The 26983-nt window shown below is 42.7% G+C and overlaps 1 protein-coding gene across 4 annotated transcripts in view; it reads left to right on the forward strand.

Annotated features, from left to right (window-relative positions):
* Positions 1-26983, forward strand: part of SPIN1 (spindlin 1) — an 87295-nt gene that overhangs the window by 26772 nt on the left and 33540 nt on the right. For 2 of the 4 annotated variants that reach the window (XM_019554957.1, XM_019554958.1), the window contains exons 2-3: positions 12487-12642; positions 20380-20608. In XM_019554957.1, the coding sequence (XP_019410502.1) occupies positions 20557-20608 (52 nt within the window). In that variant the 5' untranslated portion in view covers positions 12487-12642; positions 20380-20556. The remainder of the gene's footprint in view (positions 1-12486; positions 12643-20379; positions 20609-26983) is intronic. The other 2 variants (XM_019554959.1, XM_019554960.1) reach the window with 1 other exon arrangement.

A 26983-nucleotide genomic window follows, 5' to 3' on the forward strand; every position in this document is an offset into this window, starting at 1 on the left:
CCCCCCCCCACATACACACAGAGTCCAAAAATAGAATCTCACAATTTACTTGCCAACTCTTGATATTTGTTTTAAGAATTTGTCTCATGATTTTTGGCCTGGGGGAGGTTGGCAATGCTGGACTAGTGGAGATGCATTGGCTGGTTTTACACTTCTTGCCTTGGAATGGTCTGAATCCATTTGGTGTGGTTTGGGCCATAGGAAGGTTGCTTCTGGTGGTGAGGCTGGCAAGGTTTGGTGCTTGTTTAAAGGCTAGAATGTGTGGGTTCTGGAAAGATCTCTTTAAGAATTGGGTCTTCTAGTGTGGGTTATACTTGTTTGAGGATTTTCCATATAGGTTCCAGGGAGGGATGGTATGTCATAACTAATGGTGTGTGATTAGTGGGGATTTCTTTTTGTACTGCAGCAGTTCTTCACGTGGTATCCAGGTGGCTCTTTCAAAAGTGTAATCTGTCTCTCTGGAGGAGTGGCCTTGTTGAGTGAAAGCCCTTCTGAGATTTGTGAGGTGATGATTGTGGGTGTTCTCAATGCACAGTCAGTGGTATTGGAGAGCTTGGCTGTATATTACAACTTTCTTGGTGTGTTTAGGGTGATTGCTGCTTCTGTGCAGATATGTATATTGGTCCATGGATTTTTTGTGTATGGTGGTTTGTATTTTACCATTTTGGATATTGATCATGATGTCTAAAAAGTAAATGTTGGTGCTGGAATATTCAAGAGAGAGTCTGAAGGTGGGGTGGTGATGATTGTTGAATTTCTGATGGAAATCAATCAGAGACTGCAGGTTTTTGGTCCAAAAGATGATGTTATCATCTATATATCTCAGGTATAGTAAGGGTTTGATGGTGCAGTTCCTAAAGAATTCTTCTTCCAGGTGGGCCATAACAAGGTTGGCGTATTGCAGGGCCATTTTGGTGCCCATAGCTGTGCCCATGGTCTGGAGAAAGTGTTGGTTGTTGAAACTAAAACTGAAGTTGTGTATGAGAATGAAGTGTATAAGTTAAGTAATATCTTTAGGTCTGTATTGTGAGTTGTAATCTTGGTCTTGTAGATATATAAGACAGGCTTGGAAGCCATCCTTGTGTGGGATGTTGGTATATAAGCTGGTGATGTCCGTGGTAGCTAGCAGGGTTTTCTTGGGAAGGTGGTCTAAAGTTTTTTGAGAGAGTCTTTTGTGTCTTGGATAAAACTCGGTCTTTGGGTGACAGTAGAGTTTAGGATAAAACCTGATATTTCTTCAGCTAGGTGTCCATGGTTGTGTATGATGGGTCTGCTGGGGTTCCTTTGTTTCTGGAATTTAGGGAGCATGTAAAATATTCCTGGATTCGGTAGTGGAGGGATCAAGTTCTGAAGTTTTTTTTCTGGCAAGTCAGATGGAAATAATGTGATGGTGGTTTAAAGGTGAAGCACCATCAGAACTTAATATTGGGCCATTCCAGTTTCAAAGACTTTACTTTCTAAGGGTGTGGATAGACATCATGCTTAGAACATTCTAAATACACTGCAGACCCTAAGACTCTAGACTTGCATGCCATTCTAAACTGGTTTAAATCTTCTGAAACATATCAAAAGCACACAGGGAAAAATCAACTACTGTTTTGAGCTGATCAATCTTGAACGAATTTGATGTTCTATGTGGACACGGAGCATTCCACACCTGGTGTCTGGTCGGTCTTCCAGTCATCCCAGACTTCGCTGTTCCTCATGCCTCCCTACCTCCAACCCATGCAGGGCAGTGGGGTTGCTCTGGAATGCAACCAGGCCTCTACTGCCCAAAGGCCTATTGTGTCCAAAGACTGTAGTCCTTTAGGGTAGAAAAACAGCCTGCGTCTCAGTATTACTTCTCTGTTAGGAACCTGGGTGGGGGCCTTAGGCTAATTTGGGGCGGGGGACATAGCCAGGTTCTGGGGGGAGTGCCCAGTGGTGGGTGGGTGGTTTTGCTTGTAACAGTAAACAAGCAACGGTTCAATGGTGGGGTGAAGGGAGAACAAAGCCATTGCACAATGGACACTTATTAAAACAGAATGGCTGTCAGTCCTGTGCTCCATGTAATATGAATTAGCTCATTAGCTGTTGATCTTTCCTCTGTGCTGAACTCTTACAGCCAGCCCTACCCTGTAGGTTCCACCCTGCATATACATCTCTATGTAATTCCTACCTTGAGCAGTTTTCTAGGGAAAGGTACTTGAGCAGGTTTCTAGAGAGAGTCTTTTTTTTAAAGCCACAGCCTGAGATAGAGACTAGGAATTACATCCCAGAGCAACTAACCCCTGTAACTAGTATCCAGTACTAAATATGTCAGAGGAATGAAGGAAGTTCATAGAAATGCAAATAGTAGAGAAGTGAGGGTTGAAAGTAGTTTGGGAGAAGGACCGTTCAGGGGAAGCCCAGAAGCTGGGGGTGGGTTGTGCCATTGGGCGTGTGGACTCCAGGCTGTTGCAGGGCAGGGGCGGGTGCTGACCGGCTCCCTGGAGTGAGCAGCCACACCCCACCATACCTGCAAATCCTTCCCTGCAAACCCCACAACCACATCCTCCCCTACATGCAATCACATGCTGCAGTCATCCACACCCACAAGCCTCTGGGGGGAGACCTGCTCATTGCTCTCCACACATTCACCCGCTCCCCCATACCCCTCATAGACATCCACACACATACCCATACTCCCCACCCTATATCCCCGCAATATAAAAGAGTAAGTCTTCATTTAGAGCTATTATGTTGTCATATACATGACGCAAACGCACAAATCAAGACAAAATTATCTTTTTAAGATGAAATGAAAATATGTTATTGTGGATGTTTTATTTTTAATGTATAACTTGGGTTGGGGGGGGGGTTGTTTCCAAGGTGGTAACTCCCCTTCCCAAAAGGAATACTTCCAAGGCAAGGGGAGGGACTTCTGGTGGCAAAGGTCAGGGGTTAGGGGGCGGGACTTCTAGTCTCAAGATGGTGGTCAGGGGACAGGGCTACTCTTGTGGCCCTTGACAGCTCCCCAAAGCTTGTTAAGCAGCCCTCCAGTCAAAGGGGGACAGGCAGCAGAAGCTAAAGGAAGAGCCTGGAAATTCTGTCTTCCATTGCAGTCAGAGGGCCGAGGGGAACTGGACTGCAGCATATAACCCCGCACAGGCCACCAGTTGGACAGCCCTGATCTAGTTGGTAAAAATGGGGTGAATTTGGTTTAAATCACAATTTAAATCAGTGGTCAGGAAGCCTCGATTTAATCATGATTTTTCTACAAAAAGTCTATTCTTGTTGTTTGATATAACCTTAATACATATTCATGACTTGGCAATAGATGTAGATTTCACTTTTAGAAGGTATACACTATACATTTTAAAGCAGTGATTAATATTTTTTTCAGATTCATTTTGCAGCTACATCAGAAAATTTAATTATGTTTTCGTTCTTTTATTTACCAAAGCTAATTGAAGCAGGTACTTCTGAAGTCATTGAGAGGTGAACTATCTCCAGTTCACTATGAATCATGGATATTTGGGGATATTTTTGCCACACTATTGGGAGGACAAAAACGACCATCACCAAAAACAACAGACATTTGCATTTTTTTATTTAACTAAAACAATAAGCTTATGTATTTTGGATATTTTTCTTTAACAACAAACCTGTATAATTATTTTAGCAAAATGCTTGTATCTTTGAATTTTTCTCTATTTTAGTCATAAATGTGAAATGTGTTTTTAATAAAAATTAAATAGATTATTTCAGCCAGGTCAACATGAGAAACCTAAGATACTGGGTTATGCAGCAAACTCAATCTTTACCTTCCTCTTCCTGTTCAGTCATAGACTGGAAAAGGAAGACACGTTTTCCTGCTTTTTCAGTTCGCCAAGCGATTTTTCTCTCCTCAATTTAGAATGAATTAGTCCAAAGGAAGAAAATAATTCTTTCTATACCTGTAGAAAAAGCTACTGCTGTTGAAAGATGAATTATCACTTCAGTAGTCTCTGGTGGATCCAGGTGCTTAAGGGCATTTATACACATACCTTTTTGTCCTGTGACACTCCAGAGATCCACCACTTTGGAGCAGACTTGATAAATCAAGTCTGTTGTGCACGCAAGCTAATGCTAACTGCGCTGTGTCACGTGCAGTTGTATAAGTAGCAAAATGTGCATCAACGTGCAGAAAATGGCAGCAGTGCTCTTTTGAACTAAAACATCTTCTGTGTTTTATTTCAAAAGTGCGCCGCTGCCATTTTCTCAGTGCTGGCATGCATTTTGCCACTTACACAACGGCAAGCGACTCAGCGCCAGATGCTTTTCAAACGACTGCACTACTGCAGCACTTGCATGTGTAAAAAGTGCCCTAAGTGACTTCCATCAGTTCAGTGGTATGACTTTCTTTAAAACCTCATCAGCAAACATATTTCTGGAGTGGTTTCATCCTTGGCCCTGTAACTTATTATAGTTGGTATTATCAAGGGATGATTGCTGGATGCCCATGTCCTCCTCTCGGCAGTTAAGGATTGATTGTAGTACTGACTATTGAGAATGCTGGCAAGAAAATGAGCTGGAGATGGTGCTTGATCCATTTGTTTTTTTAATGCCTGTAGTTTAACTCTGTTACTGCATATTTCTCTTTTTCAAGGTCTCACTCAGTTCCTTCCACATTTCAGCAGCATCAGCAATAAAAAAGGCAATTTTCTTGCACTTTGTTCAAGGCTACGGAAATAGACTTTAGGATAGTCAGCATATGTTCTACATTTCTTTTTACCCCAATGTTGAGACCTTTGGCTATGACAGTTCCATCTAGTTCGTCATGATTTTGGTTGCAAATTGTCTCAGATTAAGTCAGTTCTCAATATATTGTTCAAAACAGTCCACTACTGAGTTCCATTGCACGTCTGGTGGGAGACTTAGTTTGATTCCTCCTGCTTTTTTAAGAGCAGCTGCTGTAAAGTGGTTGTTATGGAAGTATTTTGTAATGGTGGTGACATTAGCCTTTATTTCTGGAGCACTGAAGTCTTTGGCTAGGAGGTGCATCAAATGAGCACTGTAGTTGTATGTTGTTAGCTTGGGGCTTCCTTCATTTTCTTTAAATTTCTGCTCATCTTTAATACATTTGCAGCATTGTCTGACAAAGCTGCATACTAGACATTTGAATTTTTTTTACAGCTATTGCTTTTACTGCTGCTTCTCCTATGTAAGTATTCCGCTGTGTGTACATTTCTTGACATTTCAATTATTTCTGTAAGGTAGAGAGTCCCTTCAGTTGTCACAAGCACAAATTACTGGATCATTGTGGACATTGCTCCATCCATCAAGACTCGGGTTAACAATTTTCCCCTTTAGACTTCTTGCGCACAGTTCAATTTCTTTTCTCATATACATTATCTAGCAGTTTGCCTACTATAGGTGCTCTGGTGTGTGGTCTGTATCCTGGTCATAATGACTGAACCATGTCAAGGACGTGTTAGTTCTCAACTGTACGGAAAGGAGAGTTTGTTGCATAAACAGACCAAGCACATTTTTCATCAGTAACTTCTTGCTGTAATTTGCTGGCTCTTATTTATGGTTGTTTCTGGATGATGGAGATTGGACTGGAACACTGGTATCATTAGCAGATAACTCTTACTCTGTAGACCGTGATGATAATGTTGAAGATAGATAGTCAGAATCCTGTATGATCCTCCTGAACAAAAAAAGTCAATGCAGTTACTTAGTACTAAGAGCAATATGACTTTAGGAGTGAAACTGTATAAGAAGCAGCCTATTTCAGCTGTTTTATTAGATCACAACTACATTAAAAATATTGATAGGATAATTCCATAAAGTAACATCTGTATTTTTTTGCTCAAATATTTTTATGAGAATTCAAGTAGTCCAGAAGTCCAAAACATGTCTAAATATGCAGGATCTCTAGGTTAAACTTCCTTATTTCATACTTCTTTCTTAAGGACTGCCTATCCTCCTTGTCCAAAAGATACGGGTAGGGAAGGCAGGCAGCCCTTAAGAAAAAAGTATGAAATAAGAAAGTTTACTAACTTGGAGATCTTGCATGTTCAGACATGTTCCATTCATCTTCAAAGCAATTTCCTCCTGAGAAAGAGAACTTCTCATGCTATTTCATTTGGGCAGCCAGGCCTTATATTTATCTTTGTTGCACTGTTTGTATTTTACATGCATGCCTGTATTCCCCATAGGTAGAATTTCATCAAAATTTTCCCAAACAGGGTCTCTTTTATGGCCTGGCAAGCCTGTTGCGGTGATAGGTTTTCCTTTCTACTATACCATACCCTCACTAGATCTCAACTCATTGACCTACACTAGACCTCAAATCATTGGAGAGGCTCACAAACTTATCCCTCAAGATTCTGAAATAGTCTATTCAAAAGATTTCTCTTTTGTTTCTACTGCTCCTCCCCCCTTGCATTTATTGCCAGACTCCTCCTCCTTGCCCAGATCTATTCCATTCCACCCCTAACAATCCTCTGTTCATTTAACTTTTTGAAATGTTGCACTTTTGAAAAGAAGGAAGGGCTTGACTCTGGGTATACAAACTTGCAGAAAAACAGGAGGGCTGATGGTAGGTAATCAAGCCTGTTATCTCCAGGGATCTTGGTTTTCTCTGATTAAAACCCCCAAAATCCATTATTAAAATGAAAGGCCCTGCTGGTACCTCTTGTCCCCACGAGTCCTGCTCCCCCAGCCCTGCCGGGAGGGGGGAGGGAGGCAGTGCTTCTGGTTGCCAGGGCTATGGGGCCGCCAACCCAGCTCCACAGCCCCCTGCCCCTAGCAGGATGTGGCAGCTTCTGCAGTGGAGTGGAACCGGGCTCCCCCTGCTGCCTGCCTGCTGCGGGCTTGGGCGTGGCCGCTGCTCCCTGCCGTGGTGTGCACTTCCAGGGACCAGGGGGACCTGTGCCCCTAGATCTTTGCACAGGGTGGGGGCTACCCATTGCTGGTTCCTGCCCTGCTGCCCTTCCCCAGCACCTCCACAGCCTGGCGTGTGACCCAGCACTACAAAGAACAGCAGAGCCATGCAGGAAGGTACCTGCCACTGTGCGCGCCATGCTGTCCTGACAAGGTGTTTCCTGCCTGCACAGCTGCAGCAGGGGCAGCAGCACAGGGTTGTGCACAGGGGATGTGGGAGCGCAGAGCTCGCAGTGGCAGGCAGCTTCCTGCATGGCTCCACTGTTTTTTGCAGCACTGGGTCACATGCACCAGGCTGTGGAGCAGCAGGCCGGGGAGCATGAGCCTGCAGTGGGTAGCACTTGCCCTGCATGCAGATCTAGGAGACATGGGTCCCCCTTGCCCCTGGGGAGTGCGTACAACAGTGGGGAGCAGCCTGGCCCCACCCTGCACACAGTTCTGGTAGTGGGGGTCCCTCTCCCCCCCTCACCCCCTCCCAGGAGTCTACGCAGAAGCGGGGAGCTTTGCCCTGTCCTGCAGACAAACTGCCCACAGCCCTGTCCTGCTCACCAACAGGACCCTGCAGCTGCACATTGCAGTCCTGGGCTCTAGGCACTGCCTGGCTGCCCCAGGCCCCAACCCTGCTCAACTCAATGAGGGCCTCAGTCCCCTCCTGCCTTCTCCCCCCAGCCCCAGTTTGCCTGTAGGAACTGTTCTCTAAGCTGCCTGGTAGCCATGTACATGCACATGGTGCCCCCTGCCTGACCGCCCTTCTCTGGCTCCCTCCCAGGCCCCTGCAGGCTGGAACTCTGCCAGGCTACAGAGGGCTCTTTGCAATACTGCACAAGTCATTGGTTTCTTCCGTGAAATGAGAAATGTGCGTTTGCCTCCCATGAAGATAAAATCCATGGTTTACTTCATTTTTCTGTAGGAAACAGAAAACCCAGATCCCTGGTTTTCTCTCTGCATATACGGTTAACAAGGATGTTATTGCTGAAGGTGCAAACCCACAGTTTGAGAGCTGAAACTTAGCATCACAGAGATGCCTAATGGGATCTTCTCAACTTTTTTTTTTGTACTCACCGATAGCCAGTGCCCCTCACATCTGGCCCGTGTCCCCAGGCCCCAGCCCCATGGTGTGCATGGTTTGTGTGGGGCATGGTGGGGTCCCAAGCAGTCTCTCGCAGCCTGGAACTCTTGCAGCCTGCAAGGGAAAAGCCACTTTCCCACCTTTTTCTCTTTTAAAGAAGAATCTATATTTAAAGTTTTTTTGCTATCCTTTCATATTATCCTGAGACCCACTTCTGGGTTGTGACCCACAGGTTGAGAAACACTGTTCTAGATTGAGCACTGAGTCTTGTTGGGTAGAGTGTTTTTCTTTAATCTTTACTCATCTATAGAGAAGCTGCTGGGAACTCCATAAGATTGTGCCCCTAATATAGTTCATGGCCTGTTGTGACCTATGTATAAAACTTTTCTAAAAAAGTTGCATGAATATATTGTCTCAAATAGTATATAATTAGAAGTTATAATTCCTATTGCATGTTGATATATTTGAGCTTTAACATACCTTAAGTTAAAACTATCCTTATATGGGTTTGTTTTAAATCTTAACACAAATATAAAAATACAATTAAATAATACAAAAAATTAATTTGAATAAAATCTGATTTTTAAAAATGTATATATTTTTAAAAATAATTGTTTTTGAGGGAGGGTGGGGTTTACCCTTCTTAGTAACAATAGGTGTGAAGGTGTGGTGAACAGATTTTATTATGGCCTAGGATCCAGAGTATATATTTTAGGGCAGGGGTTTTCAGCTGGGGGTACACGTACCTCTGGAAGGCCTTAGGGGGTACGCAGCAGCAATGCGGAGAAGCTAGCGGCACTGCCGAGTTCGCTGCTGGCACTTCCATTTCTGCTGCCCCACACTGCGCAGGTGATGACCCCTCATCTCCCAGCTTGTTGACTGGCTGCCAGGGGACTCCCATACCAGGGCGGGCAATTGTTTTGGGCAGAGGGCTGCTTATTGAGTTTTGGCAAGCCATTGAAGGCCACATGACAGGCAGCCCAGGGCAGATAAGTATTAATTTTCTAAATTTTTTAGGGGCCCTGCAGGCTGTATAAAATGGCCTGGTGGGCTGCATTTTGCCCACCCCTGCCCTATACCCTGACCAAAAAAGGTTGAAAACCTGCTACATCTTTGTTACTTTTGTTGTCTATGCAACATAGATTAAAGTTAACACAGTTATAATTTCACTAAAACTGCACTCTAATTTTCTGTGTAGATGGTTGTTGGGCTACTCTAGGAAAAATTCAAAAACTAAAAGCTGGCTAATGATGCTTCCTAACAAGCTGCCCTCTGAGGTTTTATCTGCAGTTCACTGCATGAAATTTTCAGGATCTAGTAAAGGCAGTATTACCCCTAAAAAAGATCTTGGACTGCAGATAAAGGATACCTTTTGTAAAAGCTGCAATCCATGGATATGTTGGATGCCCTGGTAAATTCTGTCTATGCTTCTAGGCTAACCAGCTGCATACAAGTACATTGGTGTAAGTTTCTGTATTTTCTTGTAATATAACCTGCACTGTTTCCCTAAAAACCAGCTGGGGAAAATTGGGGTGCACATTATATCTGAGGAGAAGGACTCCTCATGGGTCTAGAGATTTGGGGGAAGGGGCAGAGTGGTAGCAGCATTAACTGCCATTGCTTTAGGAGTCGCAGGGATTAATGCTGCAACCCTCCCTCCCCTTCCTTCGCAGCTCCCTGCCCCCTGGATCGTCAAATTACCAGACCCATGGGGAGCCTCCCCAGTCATGGTGGAACGGGATCCTGCCTGGGGCTGGTCTGCCGCCAGACTTGGTGTACGAGGTCTGACCCAACATATGGCTCCAGAGCTAGTGAATGGTCCATGTCCAAGACCACACATAGCCCCAGAGCCAGCGTGCAGGGTCAGACCTGGCACACAGCCCCAAAGCCTGCGTGTCCAATCAGACTGTACAATGCACCCCCAGCACTAGGGATCATACTGGCCCCAGGGTGTGGTCCTCAACCCCAGGGATCCCAGACCTCTAGCACTTACCTGTATTCAAGATTCCCCCCCCCCCCTTTTGTGGCTTTTCAAAAATAAGGTGCATGCTTATATTTGGGGACCTGTTATATGCAAAAAAAAAAAAAAAAAAAAAAAGGGTTTATCCCTCAGCTTCAAATTAAGCAGGGAGCATTACCCTTGTGGGATTTTTGACAGTTTGGTATCTGAAAGTCAGACTGCTTACATAGGTACTTACTTCCCTGGATTTAAAAATCTGATCAGAGATGCAGGAATTTGCAAAATTTAGCTGTTATTCCAGTTCCTAGAAAATCTTGGAAGTCTTCAAAACCTAATTATATGCATAGCACAGTTTGTGTATACTGTAACTTAGATGATTTAACACTAAACATTTAAATCTTTGATTGCTCCTGGGCTGTAGAATATTTGAGTAGTCTCAAATTTATGGGTTATTTTACCTGGGGATTCAGTTTGTTGAAGGACAAGATAAATACTATTCTTAATGTTGTTTCAGATAAAAAGTTCATGCTGCTAGGTTTACTAAATGCTGATTTTCTTAGAGATTGAGCTGTTTCTGCTCCAATTCAGTCTGCTTAGTAAGGTAATCTCTAGTGAAATGGTCATATTCCTGGTTCTAAAATTAGTTTTTAAACTAGTCTTTTTTGCAAATTAGAACAGTCTTCTAGGGCAGGCAGTCTGCAATGTAATCATTGTAGTAGGGGGAAGGAGGAGGGGTGGTGGTTTTGCTGGAAAAGCCTTGGCTTTAGCTGTTCCATGAATACAGCAAAGATGTACTTCACAGCTCCTACTGTCTTCCATCCTCCAAGATGACTGAATTGAATTTCAAGAGTAGAGTTTCTCCAACCACTTAACTCCAGATAACCATAGGCTTATAAAGAAAAAAAATTTTAATATGGTACTTACTGTTGTAATAAAATCTTTGAATGACAAATTGATCTAATGCATCAGCATAGGGGGAAAAAAATCTTGCTGGCTGTATTGTGTAGAAAGAAACCACTCAAGCTGTATTGTGTTAAATGTTAAAATCACAGCTCTTGGAAAGGTAGATGGAGGTTCTAGATAGATACCTTGGAAAATTATTGGAGGGAGGGAGATGCAGATGAGGCATTGAAGATTTGTGAGGAATGTAATATCATGGTTCCCCAGTTTTTTGAGAATACACCGTCACCATATTCATATGTACTTTAGTTTTAGCTGTCATAAAGCATCCTTCAAGAGTGCTTGGAGCTTGAAATTTCAAGCAAGCAAGCATATCAATGCATTCCATTTCACAGTGTTAATTTATTCATAGTGTATGAGCCTATTTTTGTAATCAAGCTCTTACTGTTAATTTTAATAGTTGGTCTGAATGAAGAGGCATAATTCAAATGCAGGGTGTTTATATAACTTTTCTTCAAACAAAATCTTTGCTGCATAAATAATGACTCTAGATAAGAGATGGTATGTAAGTTTTGATGCTGCTCTGTGTCAACTGATTGCTCAAGGATGTGCATTCTCTCTCCCTCACAAGCGTATGCCTAGTGGTAATGAAGAATAGTTTGTCCTAATATTTAGACTTTTTAGTATGTGATTCAGTTTTCCAGAAAGTGTAGACTTGTAAACTTTTAAAATGCAGCATGCATTGTCATACCAGAATTTTCCTTTGCACAATGTCATTTTATAAAACTCCATTTGAAGTTGCAAGGCCTTTGAACTACAATGTATGCTTGGACTAAAAAAAGGCTGTGCACTTCACATTCAGATAAGTTATATACTTTGAGTAAACAAAAAGACCATATTCTAAGGTTTTTGCATGTCACTGAAGGCTCCTTATCTTGTTTCTCAGAGCACCTTATTCCTTACAGGCCCTAGCAGATGGTTGCAAACTGTAGTCAGACTAATGTTACTGATGTGATTATGCAAGTTGTATCAAGTACTGTGCGCGTTGTTAAATGGGTTTATTCCTGGATAAAAATGGTGGATCAGCCACAGAAGTAGTTCTTTAAAACAACGACTTCTTTTGATGTGGAAGTATCCCAAGGTAATTTTTAACGTAGGGCCAGCTGGCATGTTATAGTTCTCACACAGTTCTAATGTCTGCCAGGGGCCTAATAATAGCCTTGAAATTGACAGTTCCTGTTCATTTTTAACTACCTAACTACAGAGTACAGGATCATTACAAAATAAACATTGGGGCCAAAAAATTCCTTTGCACTTAAGCAGTTTGTGCCTAACATATGCGGATCACCCCTGGTTTGTTGCACTGCAAGCAATAGGCAAAAACTGGACATCTGCTTATGCCATTAAGGACGTTGGATAAAAGCATTCAAGTGGAGTGTACTGCAACTTTTTTCATTTTTTTTTTTTTTAACCAGAAGTAGCTGTAACTGAATTCAGGTATGTGGCAATTGGCACGTGCTGTAAGAATGCTACAAGGTGTTCAGTTCATTGCCACAAAGATGTTTCAGAGTTGCCAAGATAAATTTAAGAAATGAGGGAAGAGTTAGGGCAATGTAGTCAAATTGATGTTGCTGTTGTGATTACACATTATATTGTGGTTTTTCAGAATTAAACGAAAGTAAAAGCGGGAAGAACTGCCTAGAACAAATCCTAAAAGATAATGAAGGATAGATGATGCCTGAATTTGAATTCCAGCTGTATTAACCAGTGAATTTAAAATTGAAATCGGACATCAGATGCTATTATTGGTCTTAAATCCCAGGTGAGCTAAAATTAGGGTTCTGGATATTGCAATGTAAATAAGTATAGATTCTCCACTGAACAGTCATCAGTTTACTCAAATTAGTAGAACCAGGAACTTGGTCCCTAATTCGGACAAAGGACAATAGGCATGCATGTTTTCCCTTATGTCTGGCTTTTGTTTTGTGGCTTTCAGAAGACAAAAAGTTAAGGATTTGACATCCTGCTAAGCTTAAAGTAGGGAATATACGAGTGACTTGCATGGGGTTTGGGGGACATATAAAAATGTTCTTTACTACTTGTGTTCCATAACCACTTTCTGTCTCATCTCCTTTCTCTCTTATCCCTGCCAAACCATGATACTTTTGTAGTTCGGATATTCCTGTAATGTTCCAGATGGTTCTGAACTGGCTTCTAGAAGATGTAGAAAAGAAAATACTGCTTACTGATCCTTTTTTTGCACCAGACCAGATATATTCTTAATTCAGAATAACTTACTCAGTTTGTTTTGCCCTGGAATATTACAGACGCTTGATGTGTCTTATTGGCTAAAACCCCCTGTCTAAAAACAGCCTTTGTATTTGACTATATTTGAAAACTAATTTGGTGAAGTCCTAGAAGGAGGAAGCCACTAGATGGTGCCAGAAGGCCTGCCTATTGGTTGATGTGTCAATCTCCTCCTGAACTGTGGCAGTTCATTGGCACAAGAATATTTATATGGGGTAGTTTGGTTATTTTCCTGCATCTAACTGGGTGCATTTTTCTGCTTCCTTCTGACAGTTAACAAACATTTCTTTTCCCCCTGCCCAGAATACAGTCCCCTGACAATAATGCTTACTTGATAAAGTTCTTGGGTTTTTTTGGATGGGATAAGAGCGTATCAGTGGTATCAAGCCTGTGGGCCGTGGACCCCTGGAGGTCCACAGACTATATCAGAGGGGTCCACAAAAGATGACTGTGATCAATTAAAAAAACCTATGTGAAATACCCATACTTACAATCCAAAAGGGTCTGTGAATACTCGTACTTACAGTGCAAAGGGGTCTGTACCTCCATTTAAAATTTTCTAGGGGTCCACACTTTTTAAAAAAAAAGTTGAAAACCACTGGAGTAAAGGATTGTAGTTTATGCTTTTAAGTACATATTTAGGATTGTTGGCTTGCTTGAATATTGGGGTGGGGGAGGAGTTAGGGTTTGCATAGGATAATGGCTGCAAGTGACTAGTAACAAAAGTCCCCATGTTGACATTTACTAATGGTGCAGGAGTCTGAAATATGGCAAAATAAGCAACTCAGATCTGCTGTGTGATTTTTATTGACTCGTAATATGGCTGAGAACCAACATACATATTAATAGAGAAAAGTCAATCTAGAGAATTATTTCAAGTATAAAGAAATAATTTAGAAAGGTTTGGTATTACCTGGATTACAGATATACAGACACATTGGCTTGATAAGAGGCAGGAGCAAAGATGCCTCTTGACTCTTACTTATATCTATTTCAGTATCTGTTTGTGCTGTTGCAGACCACCAGTCTAGGTTCTCCCCTGTACTGCCTGGGAAGAGGTAGGAGGGAGAAAGAGGATGGTGCACAGCCTGGCTTCAGGTCTTTTGGGACCTACTGAGTTCTTTGACTTTCTTCTCTAGTTGATACCCCACATTTATATAGTGTTTGTATTTAATAAACCTTCTCAGATTTGTTTATTTTATTTATTTTTACTGAGATTTTTAGGAACTGAACAGAATCAGATGTTTCATGGCCCTAGAAAATGTCAGTTAGCTGGGATGTATGGCATCAGTCACTGCTACTAATATTCTTGAGCAAAAACAGTAATATACTCTGTTTGGGCTATTTAGCTTAAGGCTTATATGACATTTCCTGTCAAGTCTCTTGTTCTAGTTTGATCCAGCTGCCAGTTTAGCTGGACAAAATTGCTTTCTTCACTTTTTTGCCTGTGTTAGGTGCAACTGCAAAGGCTTGCTTTGTAATCATGGAATAACAGGCACAAGCCATCTACCATAGTCATACATATGCAGCTAGGCTGCACGTTCACACCCCAAACATACAACCAGACACAGAAGAATTGTGTAATTTGGTGGTTCTCAGTCTTGTTACTCGAGACACTATTCTTCAAAGTGTCATCTCTTGGCACTCACTCATTTTTCTAACTATGGAAAAATAATAGAGCAGTTGTTCTGTTGCAAAGAACCTGGAAACCCCCACAACAGGTAAGCAAGTTTTTGACACTATGGCTTCTTGTTTGAAACTTCTGAGTTTATCCTGCAAACTGTGTGTAGATGTTTGCGAACCTAACAGTGCTAATATTGCATGGCACCCATGAAACGATCTTGTGGCACCCCGGGTGAGAATCACTGGTGACGGTTGATAAAAACAGTTCTAAAAATGTTGTGCTTTGAGTTCCATTTTCTATCTATACGGAGCATGACACCAAATTATGAGTTAAAAACCTTAATTATCATTTAGTAAAAAATGACAGGCAATGCATTTTTTAACATAAAAGCAATGTAAAAATTAATCGGAATAATTGTTTTAAAGCTATTTAATAAATGCAGTTTAGCTTCTTGATTTATCGTGTTATGGTAGTGATGGCTATCTATGCTACATGTGACTATCAGTACAGAACTCTGCAATAAAACTAAAGCTGCAATATGTATAACTAAGTGAATTTAATTTTCTTTATTTAAATGCTAATTGTATACAAGTTTCCTGGGTTAGCAGGACCAGTTGCAAGCTAATTAGTGGAAGGGTTTTTTTTATTCCTTTTAATTTTGGCAGTACCTATGAAACTGCTTTAAATTTGCCTACTGTTCAGTTTTATTTAACTGAAAGTGTATATCTCCATGTCATCTTGCAATAACTTGGTTTCAGAATAAAAAAATTCAAGTCCAGTTGAAGTAAATGAACATCTTATCCAGTATCTTCAAATGTATTTATGAATTTTAAATTACTCTGATTTTTACACCTGTGATATGACTACTTCAGTACTGGCTAAAATATAACCATTACCTGATTTGCCTATGAAATTCTGAATTAAGTGAAATGATTGGATCTGTAGTATAAAGAAACATTTGTTAAAAATCCAGTGCAATATACTAGAGCTGTCTAATTTCTAACCCCCTGGGGGTTGCACCACCAGGAGCTGTTCACTGTGGTGGTGCAGATGCTCCCATCCCCATGTACCCTGAGGCAACGTCCTGCCCCACACCCCTTAGTTTGGCCCTGACTTTTTGTTTTGTGCCCCCACTCCTCCCTTCTCACCCAGGCCTCAGACACGCCCTCAGCTCCCTGCTGGTGTACTGCCTTGACCTGAGGGGGAGGAAGGCAGGAAGTGGCAGCTGCAGGGAGGAGCCTGAAGACTTATTGCAACAACAGCTGGAGTGATAGAAGTGGTGGCTGGGCAGAAGTCCTGGGACTGCTAACCCCCCACGAACCAGTAGTTGAACAGCACTGCTATATGCAGTCTAAAGACCATCTGCTCTGAGCTCCCCACTGCTCTGCCACACTTTCCCTGAGTGCACAGGAGCAGCATGGACAGCAGTGCTCTGGGAAGGTAACAGGTGCTGCCACTGCACCTGTTGGGGGCGGGGAGGCAGCAGCTATTTGTAGCCTCTCAGCTGCAGCCGGCCCCGGCTTTAGGTAGCTGCTGATACCCACAGAGCCCGGCTGCTCCCAGCAGGGCTTGCAGCATTCGAGCTGCCTGCTGGGAGCACCCCAGGCTCCTGGTGGGCAGCAGCTACACAGAGCTGGGGCCGGCTGCTGCTGGGAGGCTGCAAGCAGCTGTTGCCTCCCCGGCCCCAACATCTACCAAGGAAAATGGTCTTGCGTGCCATGCTCGGCATGCATGCCAGAGTTTGCCGACCCCTGTAATATACCTTGACTTCAGTAAAGCTTTTAATACCATCTCCCACAGCATTCTTGCTAGCAAGCTGAGGAAGTACGGGGTGGATGAATAGACAGTAAGGTAGATAGAAAGTTACCTGCAGTCTTGGGCTCAGTGGGTAGTAATCAATGGCTCAGTGTCTAGCTGGCAGCCAGTATCAAGTGGAGTGCCCCAGGGCTCGATCTTGGAACCAGTTTTGTTCAATATCTTCATTAGCTATCTGGAAGATAGGATGGATTGCACCCTCAGTAAGTTTGCAGATGACACCAACCTGGGGGGTGTAGTAGATACACTGCAGGGTAGGGCTAGGATTCAGGGTGACCTAGACAAATTGGAGGATTAGGCCAAAAGAAATCTCATACAGTTCAACAAGGACAAGTGCGAAGTTCTGCACTTAGGACAAAAGAATCCCATGTACTGCTATAGTCTGGGGACTGACTGGCTCAGTAGCAGCTCTGCAGAAAGGGACCTGGGGGTTACAGTGGACAGTAAAATGGATATGAGTCAGCAGTGTGCTCTTGTTGCCAAGAAGGTTAACAGCATACTGGGCTGAATTGGTAGGAGTAGCAAATTGAGGGAAGTAATTTATTCGCTGTATGCTGCACTGGTGAGGCCACATCTGGAGTACTGTGTCCATTTTTGCCTGCTCTCCTCCTCCCCCCCCCCCCACACACACATACACACGCACACAGTAGAAAGGATGTGGACAAGTTGGAGAGATTCCAGCAGAGAGCAATGAAAATGGTTACGGGGCTGGTGTGCATGACTTATAAGGAGAGGCTGAGGGAACTGGGTTTATTTAGTCTGCAGAAGAGAAGACTGAGAGGGGATTTGATAGCAGCTTTCAACTACCTGAACTGTGGTTCCAAAGAGGATGGAGCTAGACTGTTCTCAGTGGTGCTAGATGATAGAACAAGGTGCAATAGTCTCAGGTTGCAGCAAGGGAGGTTTAAGTTGGATAGTGGGAAAAACTTTCTCACTAGGAGAATGGTGAAGCACTAGAGCAGGTTACTTAGAAAAGTGGTGGAATCATTGTCCTTGGAGGTTTTTAAGGTCTGGCTGGGCAAAGTCCTGGCTCGAATGATCTGGTTGGGGATGGTTCTGCATTGAGTAGGGGATTGGACTAGATGACCTTCTGAGGTCCCTTCCAACCCTAATTTTCTATGATTCTGTGTTGCCAAATGTCTACCTGATCTGGTAGTATCAGAACCGCAAACTTATATAATGAGGAGGAATCTTAACTTTTTGTTAGTCTCTGCTTTACATGTATGTTGCTTTGGTAGGTCTCATTTGTGAAAGAATTAGCTTGCATCTCAGCACAATGCATTTCAAAATATAACGACTTGTCAACTGGAAGCAATAGATATTTATGATATTGTAGAAAATGCCTTGGTACACAAATGTAAGGTACCTATTTTAATAGTCCTGTTCTATTTCAAGGTGAAATATGAATTGGTTGTTAGTAGTGTGGAAGCAGGCATAGATTTCTTGCTGTTGGTCATTTACCTCATTATTGTAATCTGCAGTCCATCGATTTGAGATGATCTTTACCACTTCTCATTGATGGGTCTTGAGGTGACTTTAAGAGACCAATCCTTGAGCCACAAACCCACCCACTGAAGTTGCAGTCCTTTCTGCAGAGAAGCGTAGGACATAGGCTAGGATTTCTTTTCTTTTCCTTCTTCCCTTGTCTCTCTTGCTTTGAGGGCAAGGTGTCATACTTTGAAATGGGCTGCTGCCTAGTTGAGGTTGTGGTACTTTTGGATTTATCTCTCAAAATATGGCTTTAAAGCCTAATTAAGTTAGCAAGAAGACCATTACACTTTTGATAGTGTAGCAAAATGTAGCATCTTTTTGCACCTCTCAAGACTCACAAGACTTTAGGGTTGTTACGAGCAAAACTTGCACATGCTTAATCATAAAATGTGCTTTTTCTTCTGCTAACAGTGCAACTAGTTTAGACTACACTTGCATTAAAATTTACTTACTTTTTTAAACGCTAAGTTTATGTAAGTATACCCCCCCCCCCCCCAGCTTGCGTATTTTCTCTGTGACTGTCTTAGTTTTTCCTGGTAGAATTATCTGTTTTAAGTTCAAGAAGTATTACAAATAAGTTATCTAAATTTTGCCAGTTGGCAACAGTATTAGCATCCTGTTGTTTTTATTGTTTAGTGTTTAACCATATGATCTCTTGCTGGTTCTTTCTAAAAATGTTATGCTTAACATTGCACTGTGTACACATTAACAGTACATTCTGTGTTCAACTGTCTCTTTTTCTTTCTAGTCTAAAAGCTATTTGCAACTAGGCAAATATTCTACAATAAGTGTGAAATCCAGACTTATGCTGTCTGTTAAATCAGTCAGGTTTGCGTTGAGAAATAATGTAGAAACATAGGACAATGCCACTTTGATCAGTCCAGTGGTTTGTTTTACTAATGTAATATCTGGCTATGGCCAGTACCAGACCCTTAAAAGAAAGAAACAGGGAATCTAATGATGGATGGTTAAACTAAGAGAAGGTAAGTAGAAGTCCTCCTTTAACATATCTCGCTCACTCTCCTGTGCATGTGTACTCTTGCACACAAGTTCTCTGTCTTCTCAAAATAATATCTGTTCAGCTTTTTCTAGCTTGCTTCACATACTCACATCTTCCTTGCCCTAAGTTCTTTACATCTTAGATCTTTGATGCATACAATGACATTTTCTATCAAAAGGAATTGGGACTCTGCTAAAACCAATCTAAAAATGAACTCACTGAGATTTGAAGATTTTAAAAAGTGGTCAAACTATTTTTGGCATTCTTTTCCCCTAGAATTTAAGATGGAAACAAATCCCTAGTTGTAGCTTTTGTTGTATTTGTGGCAATAGTATGGGCGTGTGTTTGAGAGCTGAATGTTGCCTCATAAGGATTATCAAAGTCTGGAACTCTTTAACCGTGATGTGTACTTGTGTGTCAGTTGGCATTAGATAGTTGCGGTGCTTGAGGTGAATAGGTTGAATAGGATCTTTCAGTCTTCTTGCTCAAAAGCTTCAACATAGACTTGAAAATGATTCATAGACCCTCAAGCTTTTCCAGAACATCAAATACATTAATAATTAGCCCTCCAAAATAGTAAATACAAACTTTAAATAGTCTCCCCTATTGTCACCTCCCTAAAAGAGAATAATCTAATGAGATAAAATGATTCAGGAGCCAGATACTTTTTACTTGTCTTCATAGATCACGTATGCTGAGCCCCTTTTACAAAAGAGCTTAAATTTGACATTAATTGTGTGTTGCAGTTTTTTTCAGTGAGTGAAGCTTCCCAAGTATAATTTCCTTTTGTAGCTAAATTAAGTGTCCCCTCTTTCCCTTAGTAACTTGCGTGCAGAGTCTTAAATAATCTGTTATCTTTAGTGGTTTCTTGGCTGGGTAATAGATCTGATGGTCTTTTGAGCTCTTAGAAGTACATGGTTAGTACTGATACTTTTTGGTGTGTGAATAGGAGGTATTTGCGTTAACAGCATACCACCCCACTCTTTCCACTACGCTACAGTAAGTATGTGGTGCTTAATCATCAGTTCTGTCTTGCTTTGATCATTCTGAGAATATTTTTAAATATAGTCCATTCTATACAGATTTCTGGTGGAAGGGGAAACAAAAAATAGAGGAACATCCTTTCAGTAATACCATTTGATCAGATTTGGTTTTCTGCAAGGCTATTTCATTGTACTTGCTGAACACCATACCAAAATAATAAAAAAGGAAAGCAAATTTTCTTTGAGTGCAAAAATGAAAGGAACGGAGGGGTTGTATTACATTGCTTATATTCTCCAACCACTATAATTGGGTGCTGAAATCTTTGTTTGTTTTTGCAGGGCAATATAATTGAAAATACTTCAGCTTAAATTGGAAAAAGCAAATTGTTGATTGGATGGTGGATTAATAAGAAGCGGCTTCTATCTTTCTACAACTAAGAGGAAATCTTGAAAGTTGGAAAGAACTGGATTTTCACCCTAGTCCAGCAGCTTTGCTGCTCACTTAAACACAGATGAATGAAGACCCCATTTGGAAAGACACCAGGTCAGCGATCCAGAGCTGATGCAGGTATGGACCCCTTCCCCCCCCCCTTCCCCTCCCCCCATAACTAGTAAAACGTTGCACTTGTTTTTTTTATAATGTTCTTTTGTGTATTTTATGATGTTTTTAATCTCTGGATCTTTTTCATCTTGGTATTCAAAATGTGACTATCTTAGTCTCATCAGCTTCATTGAGTGTGTGAGATCTGAAGTGTCAGAAATTCAGAGTAGGTGTAAATAATAATTTCCAGCAGAGGCTTGTGTGCAAAAATTTCTTGCGTTATTTTTGTTGAAAGTTTGTTGTAGCACACAGACAAATGAAATTCAAAAAGGGGGAAGGAGGTGGGAAGGGCTTCGTAACATAATTAATCTATATTAGTTTCAAGGCAGAACTTGAATCATTAATTCCCACAATCCTACTTAAGAAAACTTCAGAGAATGATGTAGTAAATGTGTACAAACAATGCAGTTCATACTTAAAACTCAGCATTCTGAAGAAGCTGTTTAATCAAAAGAAGAACCTTAAATCTGTTTTGGGCCTTACCTGCAACTAAAAATTCTTATGTGGATATTGTCTTTATCTCGGTTTAAGTTAATTATTTCATCTTAGTTTAAAACCAGTACTTAATTCATAGAATGGTGAGATTTGAGATTGAGATTGAAAGGGACATCTGGAGGTCATTTAGTCCAGGGGTAGCCAGCCTGCAGCATGAGAAGCCTGTGTGCACTGCACATCAGATCAGGAAGGAGCAGGGAAAAGCAAGGGATTGGAGCGGTGCTTGAAGAGGACAGGGGGCTTAGTTTGCGGCAGACATGTCAAAAAAGTTGGTCCTTACAGTCGTGTCCTCAAATGCAGTCATGTGCGCTTGCAGCAGCTCAAATAGCAGCTACACAAATATGTGCCGGAGCTTTGTGCCTCAGCATACATGTCTGAACATGCACTTTGGTGTGGGGCAAATTGTGCCACTTGTGCTCCTCCTGGATCTGGAGCCAGGGGGAGCTGGAGACTGGGGCCAGCACCAGGGTTTGCACTGCCTGAGAGCCCAGGGGCTGCACAGGTGAATGAAGCTGAGCCAGCCCAGCCTGGTGGCACACTCCTTCAAACAAGACTGTCTGTGGCTCCCAGCCGGTGAGGCAGCATGCTGGAGCAGCAGGGACACACAGCAGCCATAGAGATGTTCTGGCCCGTGCTGGGGTATATCCTTGGAGGATCTAGCCTCTGGTTGCTTCAGGGCATGCTCCTGGAGCACTCCCTACACCACTTTTTTCTGAGGTGTGTGTTTTTTTTGGTGGGTGGGGGGTTGTTGGTTGGATACCAGGATTTCCAGAGTCCACTCTGTAAATATGCTATGTGGGGAACATTTTTTTTTCTTTGTGGCATGCCTCCTGCAGCATCTCAAACTGCTTTGAGACACGGCAGCAGGCACATGAATTGTCTGGACATGGTGCGCTAGTCCAATCCTTTGCTCAGGATTGGCTCTGAGTAAATCTTTCCAGTCAAGCATCTCTTTAACATGCTCTTAAAAATTTCCAGGGATAGAGATTCCAAAACCTTTCTTGGTCGGCTATTTCAATGCTTATAGGCCCTTATAATAAGAAAGTTCTTCCTAATGTCTTGTCCCTGTGCTCAGAGAATTAGTCTATAATCACCCTTCAGGATTTTAAAGAACTTGTTAAACAACTCTGTTCAGTCTAAATCCTCCTCTACACCAAACAATCCTAGTTCTTTTAGCCTTTCATCAGGTCATGTGTTCCAGTTCTCTAATCATTTTTGTCACTTTTTGCTGGACTCTTACTAATTTATCTACATCTGTCTTGAAGTCAGAAACCCAACTGGGCATAGTACTCCAAGTGAGGCATCTCTGTTTCCAGCTAGAACAAGAATCACTTTCCTTGGTTTGCAAGCAACAATCCTGTTTAATACAGCCCAGTATGGTGTTAGTTATTTATGCAATTCATTTATGCTAAACCAAAAGAAGAATATCTACACTGCTTAATGCACTGGCTTGCCTAAATCTTTTCTAACTTTTTACCGATTTTTATTAAACCAGTGCAACTTGAAGACAAATTCTCACGCCTCATATTAAGAGCCACAAGCACTGACACAATAGAACAGGGGAGGCTAAAATACATCCTGCATCCATATCTGGGCCACCAGTTGATCCTATGTGGCCTGCCAGGAGCCACTCTGCTCTGCCACAGCTGAAACCAGGTTGTGTAGCACACAGACTCCTCTCCCTCCCCAGTTTCCTGTTGGTGCTGCAGCTGTACAGGCCGGGCCCTGCAGCGAGGCCTACATGGGGGAGAGCATGATGTTGCATGCCAAGTGGCCAGCCCCCCCGCCTCCCTCCCCCCATTGTGAAGAGCTGCTACAACCACATCATTGCTAGAAGGTGTATCCATGCCAGCCGCAATGAGAGAGCTCAGCTTGGGGCAGCTGCCCCCGAGTTTCCTGGTGTGGCACAGTGCTAACAGCATATGGCAGGTAGGACAGCTACTCAGCATGCTGCATCACACCCCATCTTCTCTAGTCCTGGTTGCAGTAGCCATGGTGCCAGGACATTGCAACACTAACAGGAAGCCAGGAGAGTTGGGGGTGAGGTTGGGATGGATGTGGGGAGAGGTGTGGTGGAGGAGTCTGCATATTGTGCTGTGTGGCCTGGCCTGCCCTGGCCCTGGATGTGGCTGTGGCAGAGTGGAGCAGTGCTGGACACAGCCCTCCCTTCTTAGGCTCCTGGTGGCAGCCAGCAGGCTAGATGGAAACAATTGGCATATCCCTGCCCACCCCTTCCCCCAGCCCTCAACAGCTCACCAAAACTGTTTAAGTGGTCCTCCAGCCCAAATAATTGCCCAGCTCTACAATAGGAGCTGATAGCATTGACTGGGCTGTGGGTGGTTAGGCCTAAAATAGGCTAGCTCAATTAGTGGAATGACCATTAACATTCATTGTTACTTCACAGGTGATTGTTAACATGGATGGAGTAACAAACCATGGGTCAAGCCATTGTCTCCCTGTGGGATGAGCAGGCAGAGTCTTGTATTTCACACTGTCCCATATGTCACCCTAATTATAAGGCCTTTCACTTAGCTCTGCTTAAACTTTATACTTGAGTGGTCTGTGGTCACCCTTCACTCCCTTAAGAACAAATACCCATCTTATTGTTGACTTAGACCTTCCTGTGTTCCTTTCACTTGGCATTCTCTGGAGTTCCTGAAGAAGTATCAGCACTTCCATAAGACAGAGTATGCCCTTTTCCAAAATTTCCTTGATTTGCATTGCACAGTCCCTAAAGAATGGATTTGGTCCCCTAAGGGTTAAGCCAGTCTCTTGTTTTTTTTTCCTTTGTCAACTGGCTGCCTCATTTCAGAAGACAGCACTAGCACTTTAAACTGAGCAACGTCAAGGTTTACCTTTACCTGGATATAGCTCAGTGAAACTGGCTAGTGGCCATTTCCTCCCTGGGGAATTTGGGTGAGATCCAAGCATTTTTGGCAGAGACTGTTTTCTGTCCAAATGAGAATAGTGATTGCAAGTTGTTTTGTTTAACTCAAGGTTGTCACTGAATTGCATTTCAGACAGCCAACCTACTTGTTTTTTTTGCAAATCTCACTCGCTAAAGCTACGTATGTTTGATGTAAAGAGTCTTTCTCTGCATAAAACTTTCTTGTGGCTATTCATTTCCATGGCCAAAAGGTCCAGAAGCATAGCGATTTCAGCCTGGCAGTTGTCCAGTTAAATATCTGATTGAGTCAGTATGTAAGGTTGCTAAAGTTGGACTTGTTGTTCCACCAAGGCTCAGCAACTCTGATTGCAGACATATGGCATGTTCTGTCTAGGCAGCCACACAGCATGCTATACATTGCCTTTGTCAAATACTGTGACTTCATAGAACCTCCAGAGCAAATACAACATCTCAGTCACTGTTGGTCTGCAACTCTGAGACCCATCTGTAGGGCTAAAAACAGACCATCAAAAAGCCCGAGGTGAATCAATTTAATCTTCTCAGGTTAGTCTAAACTGTAGATTGAACAGATAAGCAAATGAATGGACATTAACTTCTGGTTCAGGAAATGCAGCCACATGCCTACAGTGGCCCAGGCCAGAACCAAGGGGTGCTAGAGCATGCCTCCCTACTCAACTACAGGAGATAGCTTGGGCCAAGGCTAAGCCAGCCACCCTGTGTGGTGGGGCTTGCCAGGGAGGTGCAAAACATCTGGGGATGCTGGGGGATTGTGAGTGAACTTGAATCTGGAGGGGATCTAGGATGAAGATCTGAATTGAAGAAACTGATTTAACCTAAATCAGTGAAGTATAATAGTACATCCATCCAGGTTTCTCTGGTTTCGGCTGCTGTGAAAGCAGTTTGTGTACTGAACTTCTGCCGTGTTTACAGATTTGAACAGGTTTCTGATTACTTGTACCAGTTCATGTCATTTCTGTCTCTAACTTAGCTGATTTGGAGTGACACCAAACTGGCACTAAGAAATAACGTGCACATGGAGAAACAGTGGAAGTGGAAAGACATTAGTTACCTTACTGGTAAAGAACTGGAATTCGCTCATATGCATATTCTCCATCTCTTTATTTTCCTTGAAGTGCAGGACACGTTGGGTTTCTGTTGTTGCAAACAAAGTGGTAATAGCATGCTATCTTGTGCATGCACAGAGGATAAGGAGAGATGGGAGTCATCAGTCTTGATGCATGCACCTACATAAGACTTAGAGGTGCACTGATATACCAGTCACATATCAGATCAGCACCAGCAACAGGAAAATTAACATTATCAGTCATCATCGTCTTTTTTTTTTTTTTTTTTTCTGATTTAACGTCACCAATAAATGGCGCGTGCATGTGTGCAGCCACAGTATGCAAGTGGCCAGGAATGCAGCCTGGCACCTTGGAAAGCGTTTGGCCAGTAAATCTGGGAGGGAAGCGCCCAGCCAGGGCAGAGGGAGGGAAGGCATTTGTTGGGGGGCAGATCGAGGGCCCCCACTGAGAGGGAGGGAATGGGGCAAGGGCAGGGGCTGCCCAGCCAGGGTGGTGAATGCAACCCCAGGAATGAGACGGACCCAAGGCCCGCTCGTTTGGGGAACATGGAGCAGGGGGTGGCTTCCAGCTGCTGCGTGGTGGCACCCCCAGGGGAGGCATGGACTTGTGCATGGGACCAGGGTGGGCTGGCCACTGTGGACTCAGGGCCAGGGGCTGTGCCAGCCTTTTCCCAGCGGGGGGCTGGGTCAGGGGTGCACACAGAGGCGAGGAGCTGTTTGCCCCCATCCCCCCCCCGCCCCTCCCTGGCTTCCCAGATGAGCCTGTCCCACTCCCAGGGTCTCATTCACTGCTTTGGCAGAACAGCCCTTGCTCCACACCCTCCCTTTACTGTGGGGGGCCTCACCTGCCCCTTTCCACCCCCCCAGATTCGCTGGCCAGATGCTGCTCTCCAAGCTGCTGGGCTGCATTCCTGTAAATTGGCTATCTGATTGGTATCAGCCAATATGGCTGGTTAATAATCAGCCATTGGTATCAGCCAAGAAAATCTTTATCGATGCATCCCTAATAAGAAAATGCATGTGGACAGCACATCTCAAACTTCATTTACTTGTATGTATTCTGTCATTTTTGTAAATTTAGAAACAACTCTGCATCATGTTATCTTCACCCTTTGTACTGGTACTGAAGGGAATGAGGGGATGTTAATACAAGGGTTTTGTGGTTTATTTTTTCTTTGTTTGTTTTTTATGAGGGAGACTGCTTCTAGGAACCTGGGAATCCAGGGTTCTTAGAGTGATATTTAACTGCTAGATTAAAATTTTATTTAATCTGTTAGATTATTTATCTTTTTTAATGGTAAATTTTGTAGATAAATTTGCTTGCTACCAGTGTCTGGGTTTTTTTTCTAGTGAAGTCATTTATTAGCTTTCATTCTCAACAGTTATAAATAAATAAAAGAATCTTTCACACTCCATATTGCAGCAGAATCCAGATAGATAGTGAACCTGCGAGAGAACCCAATTTATATAATGTATAATGCATCTACTGAGGCTGAATTGGTGCTTTTCAAGAATGCATCTAACATTTTATTGTGTGATGCTCCTTTGAATTCAATATAAAATTGGGAAAGCTCAGTTGATAGGAAACTTAACCAAGCAATAGCCCATGTTAATAATTATAATTTTTTGCAGTTAGAATTCAAATTTATTGGATGAATGACAATCTCTTGCAGTTCTTCAGGGATAAGGAAATATTTTGCATTCAATTCCCAAATCATTTTCAAAAAGCCACCAAAACAGAATGCATTGCATATGGAGTGTGAAGTAAAGTTCTTCCAGCTTAGTATGTTACATTTCAGTACTAATAGTAAGACTTCACATCATCTTTGCTACCCTCCATATGTGCCACTGTCAG

The sequence above is a fragment of the Crocodylus porosus genome, unplaced genomic scaffold (assembly GCF_001723895.1).
Source record: "Crocodylus porosus isolate Cpor-Errol unplaced genomic scaffold, CroPor_comp1, whole genome shotgun sequence".
Classification (NCBI taxonomy): Eukaryota; Metazoa; Chordata; order Crocodylia; family Crocodylidae; genus Crocodylus; species Crocodylus porosus.